Here is a 7,687-nt window from a genome sequence, read left to right on the forward strand (position 1 = left end):
TGATGGCCCTAGGACTGTGTATTAGGAACCACAATACCCAACCTTAAGCCCTTTGGTACTTATAAGCCTTAATCATCCAATTGTAGGAATTCTTTACCTTATCTAACCCTAACTCCTGTCAGTATGAATAGACCCTGAGGGTGGGAGGATTCATACACCAGAACCTAGACCCGAGGAGCCCTGAAATGCCCTGGGAGTAGTGATAGGGTATGAGACTACTGGTTCCTTCTCAGATGAATGAACCAGCTTCTCCCTGAGGCCGAGTAACAACAAGCAAAGGGGAACAACAAAATACAAAGAGCAGTAAACTTATCTTCAATAAAAAATGGATGCACAGGAACTCATGAGAGGACCACACACCAGCTCTTCCTCCTCCAAGCAGAGAATATCAACCGCATGGCCTGAATAGTAAGGCCAGGCTAAATAGAGGAATAGTAATGATCAAGCTGCAGCTGAGACCAGAGGTGTGGTCATTACCAACAACAACACTGAAACAAGTGATAGCAAAGAGACTGTCAAATAACCTCACATGTAGCCAGTCTCTCAAATCTTCTAACCTCAGTCACGGGAGGGACCGTGACACATTGCAGACAAAATACATCAGTCCATAGCTATGTATGTCACCACAAACATTAGTTTTCTTTACTGTTCAACCCCATGATATCCCAACTAGAAATTCCAGTTCTGTGCCAAGTAGATAATTACAGAAGCCAGTTGTGGTACTGATTCCTTTGGTGTGGTACACAGTAGAATTACAAATTACAGAAATTTGTCCATTAGTGATTTCCATTAGAGATATGTAGGAAGCCATCAAGCAAACCATTACCTGGATAAATTAAAAGCTGTACAGGTATACAAGCGAGGCATCTGGGTATACAAAGGTCACAGTCCTTAGTGCACTTGTTGGAATTACCAGCATACCTGACACCTTGTGTCAAGCTAAACTTTTTTCCCAATTTTGCATAGCAGTAATTACTGTGCCTACAGCCACATGGGGTGCAGGTCTGAAAACCCAGCAACAACTAATACAATTTATATGGGGTGTGTTCTAAAACCACTCCTACGAATAATGTAAATGTATTCGAAAGAATATATTTGGTATTGCCAAACTTGCAAATGTATCTCCTAATATGTACGGAGAACACCAAAGCCAGATAATATGGGAAAACGTACATCCTAAATTTGTCCTTCTTCCAAATCACTCCAGATAAAACATATTAAAAATGTTTGTTTTTTTTGTTACTTACACCTGGAAGACTTTCAATGAAAGTGTGGATATTTGCAGCTTTTGCAGCTTCTATAATTTCTTCTTGTGTCACTTGTCTGTCTAGAACACCATACTGAATATTTTCAGCAATACTACAGTCAAACAGCATGGGCTCCTGAGATACAATTCCCATCTGGGATCCCAGCCACTTCAAATTCAGTAATTTTGTGTCTACTCCATCTGCAAACTGTAAAATGAGAAACAAAATATCACCATAGAGCACAGTGTTTACTACTGCATATAATATTTAAAAAAAAGAAAAAAAAACCTTTGCACATTTTAAAAATGCTTATCATGGATATTATACATCCATGTTATTTGTAGAAGATGACTCTTTTTTGCTTTAGGTTGAAAGAGTAGGTAGGTAGGTAAAAAAACATCATACTGGTGATTCTGGTGTGGATACAACAGCCACAGGAATGCTTTGAGGGACAGGAAAGAGCTTGAAACCCCTCACATGTCTTTATGTGTCCCTCTTTCACTGGTTGCTTGCTCATCAGTGATTAGGTTTATGCAATGTTTTGGGCAACAAGGGATTGTCATCTTTATTATCTATATTAAGTGATCAACAGTTATGTGCCCCCTGTTTTCTAGCAATCCTGGGATTGGCATCTGGCATTCATTCTGTATTCAATACAAAAGATTGTCTATCAATGGATAATGTTGAGAAAGTTCTGATTCTAAAAATACCTTTTCCTAAAGGATCATTCTGTGAAATTTATTATAATACTACATGCAGCATATTACATTTGGTGCTAAGAATTAATATTTGATTAAGGTGCAAATCTATCCAAAAATGGGAATTCATCAACAGCTGTAATTTTATAGACTGTCATTCTCCCTTTTAAAGTTCAATATGCCTGTTTAAGGAATAATTTATTGGAGTGGAGAAAAATTGCAAAAATGTGATTTTGGTTACTGCTGCTTAGTTACATGGCTATCAATAAATTATACAACTAATGTTTTAAAATGCACTTTGCTACTTGTGTTTAAAATTGAAATAATTTTTGTTTATTATTAAGTGAATGGATAATTAAGCTTTAACGCATCAATCCATTAAACTGTTAAGCTACGTACACACGGCAGATTTTTATCGCCCGATAATCGGCATCGGCCAATTATCGGGGGAAAATCTTCCGTGTGTACAGTCGGTGTCGTCCATCGTCCGGACGACCGACCTGCCGGATCCAGGTCGGAAATGGAGGTATGGAAATAACTTAAGTTACCATCTGTTTCCCTCCAACACTGGAGTCTGTGGATGTGCCCATTTCACTAAACTACTTTACAACTGACACCTATGCCTTTTTGAAAAACCACAATTAACTAACATAACTTAAAATATACCTGGTATGTGCCTAGTCACATTTATGGATAGAATCATGTCCTACTCTGGTATACTCCACTGTAATTCACAAAACAGATGTCTGAATTGTGCAGCCCATTTGTGAAATGTAGACAGTGTTATTGAACCAATGGTTAGTTGTGGCATTTTCCCTGCATAATGTAGCAGAAAGCGCTGTGAATGGAAGAAAGCCTTTGACAGAACACATGATGAGCTTTGTGTCTGGCTTTTTTTCACATTCCCCTGATTGCATTTCACTGTATCTGGACAACCATCAATGGGTGGAAAGCAAATTCTTTTTTTATAGCATGACCATTTTTTAAAGGTACCCCTTAGTGTTTAAAGGGTCATGAAAGCCACTGCATAGAGCAATTCCCTACATGTCCACCATGTGAAGCTGACCCAGAAATTCCCTCTCAGTTTGGAGATTATTCACCTATATTTTGCATTAAGTAGTTCCTAGGTATCTAACCTTGTACTTTGTACACAGTAATACAGAAATGTTCCATTTGTCACATACATAGAACCTATAAATAAAGGTCTATTGTTTTTATTGAGATTGGTAGATCATAAACTACTTGAATATTGTCTTACCAGTTTGTCACCATCTTCACTGTAACTGTCAATTGTTGGTTTCCTCTCTAAAAGCCTCATGATTCTCTGTGCTGAAACTTTGGCTTTCCCGAAGTCAGGTGCCAGAGATGTAGACTGTCCAACGTTCATGGCAGCAAATATAATTGCGGAGAATACTCTGTGATATGGAGACACATAATAATGAGCAGATATAAACTATACCAAGCAATTACTTTATAAAAAAATACATATTGTTCTAAAGAATGAAAAAGTGTCAGGGGTCCATGACTGCATTCTGTACATTCTTAGCTCTTAAGCAACTTTTGATCTAACACATGCGGCAGCTTTACTGGAGACATTATTACAAAATAAGCCAAAATAAGTTAAATTATACTGAACCACCACATAAACAGAATGCTTTTAGGAATAGAATTAATGGAAACGGAATATTTTGTAAGAGAAAAGGAGGTTATTTTTACAGGGGAAAGTTAGTCTAAGGTTAAGGGGTAGAAAGAGTGAAAAAGGCCTCCAAGAAGGGCAAACAAACTGAATGTTCTACGAAGAGGTTGCAGCGCTTGCTGGAAACAGCTGCCACATCAAGCCTTTTAAAGTGTGCATTCCTTATGCCTTGCAGCTCTAACCCAGCTGATTCTAGCCAAGAAGTATTTGAGTCTGGGCCCTTTAATTTCCTTCAGCAGGTCCTGTGCACAGTGTGAGAGCACAACCCAGGAGACCCATTTTGGCACAGCTTGCTACCAGACATAGGTTGCTGTATTTTACACCTTTTATGGCTTCGAGAAAATGCTAGATATCATCCGTTTTTTTAGCACAATTATTTTAAAAACTGTTTTGATTAGAATGTATATACATCAATGTGCAAGGTGATGAACACTTCTGTATCTTTTTATTACTTTTTGACAGTCAATGAAATGTTATGTGTAGGTAAACCACAAATACCATATTACTGTTACAATTAAAGCAATCTTTGTTCATACATACATCCGAGAAAACATAAATAAGGGTTTATAACCTGAAATTATTTTCAAGCATGGATCTACAACCTCAACCACTCAATCTCTATTGCTCAACTACATCTTTTACAGTGCCCAGCCAGCTGCATTTGAGTGGCATCACCAGCTGCACAGCAAACAAAATATAACAAAATATATTGTTCCTTTGGAGTACAGTACTTACATGAAGACATTCTCAAACTGTGTGTAACAGTGTGCAATCAGCCAGGCTCCAAATCGGAATACAGCTGCATTGACAAAGTAGTTGATTGACTGAGAAATGGCATAAGTAAATCCATAGAGGGGAGCTTTACTCAAAGAATCCCTAAAATAGAAAAAAAGTAAAAAATGTCAGAAATACATAATATGAGGTTAGTACAAATGCATGTACTGTAAAGAGGGGCTTTTTACATCAGTTCTCATAAAATAGGTAGAATATATTTTAATTTGTGGCTGGAGATACACAAATGAATTCTTTATAACACATTTAAAAACCTAATTTAACATAGCAAGATATGACTTACTTGTAGGGGCCAATTAAGCTTAAATTATAGCGCTCATAAAATGTTTCTTCCTTTGTCAGAGATACCACAGTTCTGTTGAGATCTGCATGAATCATAAAAATATATGAATACTTTAAACATGGTGAGAATGCAAGGAATATAGTCAGTAGAGATACCAAAGAAGTGATACATCCACACATTTCACTTGTTTCTACTTTCAATTAAAATTTTTGTGTTGGTAGATTTTTTTCTACACATATAACATGCATTTATTTACAGGCAGATAATTTTTTGGATGTAATGTATGCTTGTATATAACATTAGCTGTATGCATATAACCTTGAAAAAGATGAAACATTACAAGTGTACCCACATAGAAAGTTTGATTATTTCTTTTCTCTATGACCCCCACACACATATATATGTATATATAGTATTTTTATTTTTTTTACTGTAGAATTGCTGGCAAATATTCACATAAATGAGGAAGTAACATGAGTGCACTATTCAATCAATGTACTTTTTGGAGAGTGCCAATTACTTATTGTTATGATTATGGATTGTCCAATACATCCTTTCTGACAAAAAAGAAGCTGTAAATTGGATCAGCCGGTATAAATCATGCAGAAGTAGGAATATTCCATGTGAGAAGAATGTTAAGTGCTGGTGTCAGCTTTAATTGGTTCTTTTTAAAAAAGGACATTGATGGACTATTAGAAGAAAACTTTACTTAAAGCATTACAGTGAAAATAGTTCTTCTTTCCTGAATTTCTATACTGAACATAAGAATAGTTCTAATGGTATTTTAGCCACCAAAAATAGAAACTCTCCTTTCTATATTCTGACAATATAAAGCTCTGCTGTGTGTACCATTCACCGGTATAGAGCTCCCCCTTGTATACTCCCTGCCAATATAGAACTCTGGTTTGTATACGCCCTGGCAATATAGAGCTCTGGTTTGTATAGTCCTTGCCATTATAGAGCTCTCCTTTGTATACTCCTTGCCATTACAGAGCTCTCCAGTGTATAACGTACAGTGGTATAGAGCTCTCATTTGTATACTCCCTGCCAATATAGAGCTCTCCGTTGTATACTCCTTTCCAGTATAGAACTCTGCTGTGTATGCAGTACACCAGTATAGAGCTCACCTTTGTATACACATTGGCAATAAAGAGCTCTGCTGTGTGTACAATTCACTTATATGAAGCTCTCATTTGTTTACTCCTTTCCATTATAGAGCTTAGCTGTGTATACAGTACATCAGTATACAGCTCTCCTTTGTATACTGCCTGCCTTTAGAAGGCTCTCCTTTGTATACTCCTTGCCAATAAAGAGCTCTTCTTTTTATACTCCTTGCCAATATAGAGATCTGCTGTATATACCATTCACTAGTATTGAGCTCACCTTTGTATACTCCTTGCCAATATAGATCTCTCTTTTTTATATTCCTTGCCAATATAGAGCTCTTCTTTTTATACTCCTTGCCAATATAGAGCTCTTCTTTTTATACTCCTTGCCAATATAGAGCTCTTCTTTTTATACTCCTTGCCAATATAGAGCTCTGCTGTGTTTACAGTACACTGGTATTGAGCTCTTTTTTTATACTCTTTGCCAATATAGAGTTCTGCCTTGTATATCATTCATCAGTATAGAGCTCCCCTTTGTATCCCCTTCATCAATATAGGACTTTGCTGTGTATATCATTCACTGATATAGAACTAAAAGATCTATGTTACATCAAATATTATTGTTTCATTTAAACTGCACTGGATGGGGTAGTCATGGCTCACAGCAAAGAGTAGGTAGCCACATGTAGTGAAACAGAATAGTGTACTATGCTATTATTTACTATACTATATTATTTTAATAATGATACTTTTTAACTGAAATTGATTATTATCATAGATAACAAAATATGTATTGCACATATAACAAACTAACAAAGTTTGCAAATATTAGTAAATGTACACTCATTTCCTTAATGGAAAATATCTCCCTAAGGGACATTTCATGACTCTCATAAATTGCCATTTACAGCTATCCAGGTGTCTTATTATTTCATTATCAACCCTAATTTATTTTCTCAGTGAAATATAAAGAAAGATGAATTAGGCATTGCAAGTCATTTTCAATCAAATTTTGACAATTAAGCCCACTTACTCTTCCAGCTTCCTCTAAAGCTTTTTAATCCTTGGACGCATGGCCAGTCATTGATTTCATCCTAATAACATTTGCACCAATCAAGAAAGGTATACAGGCCAAAATTAGCAGAAGTTAAATAAAGAAGTGAAGGAAGTTAAATAAGAAAAGTGAAAATTGTAATGGTAAGCAAACCCAACCGACTGCTGGTAGTCTAGATATAGAAAAAACAAAATAAGATCATTATTGTGAAATCAAGACCTTCTCAAGGTGAAGTTAGTGCTGTAATTAATTGGTATAGAAAAATAGAAAAAAAGCATGAGTAGATATGTTTTTGTATGGATACAAAGACAAGAACGGTCAGTTTTGCAAGTTAATTAATATAGGATTGAGTTTAAAAAGAGTTATCAATCTATGTAGTGTAAATTTTTCACAGAATCGTCTTATAATAAGCAATTAAAAACATGGAAAATAGAAGTGCACACCAAATTAGAAAGAATAAAAGAATGTAAAATATAGTTTATTATAATGGCTTCTTTACATTTAGTCTTCAGGTAAGGTAAAATAAGTATTCACATACACATACATAAATACAATTCACATTTACAGCTACAATATACAAATATATGCTCATATTATAAAATATAATTATTAAAATGGCTAAATAACACCTCTTGCAGCATTTAAAATGTAAAGTGGATGTTAAGCATAGGCAATAAATAGGCAGTACATATTAAAGGATCATCAGTGGTATCACATCAGAAATGTATTTATTTATCTAATTACATAAAGGCAACCTTTTGGTCCTCTGTGGTCCAGGCTAACCCAGGATGGGAGTTGGGGCAATTTTTTT

At 35.6% G+C, this 7,687-nt stretch overlaps 1 protein-coding gene across 1 annotated transcript in view; it reads right to left on the reverse strand.

The window, feature by feature from the left end:
* The window catches only part of LOC140339971 (ATP-dependent translocase ABCB1-like), a gene marked incomplete at its 5' end in the record, with an annotated part of 159,370 nt that overhangs the window by 132,302 nt on the left and 19,381 nt on the right, over positions 1–7,687 (reverse strand). The window contains 5 exon segments of the mRNA XM_072424899.1: positions 3,204–3,360; positions 4,377–4,517; positions 4,717–4,790; positions 6,829–6,997; positions 6,999–7,048. Coding sequence (XP_072281000.1) covers positions 3,204–3,360; positions 4,377–4,517; positions 4,717–4,790; positions 6,829–6,997; positions 6,999–7,048 — 591 coding nt within the window.

Source organism: Pyxicephalus adspersus, chromosome 10 (assembly GCF_032062135.1).
Source record: "Pyxicephalus adspersus chromosome 10, UCB_Pads_2.0, whole genome shotgun sequence".
In the NCBI taxonomy this organism is placed as follows: domain Eukaryota; kingdom Metazoa; phylum Chordata; class Amphibia; order Anura; family Pyxicephalidae; genus Pyxicephalus; species Pyxicephalus adspersus.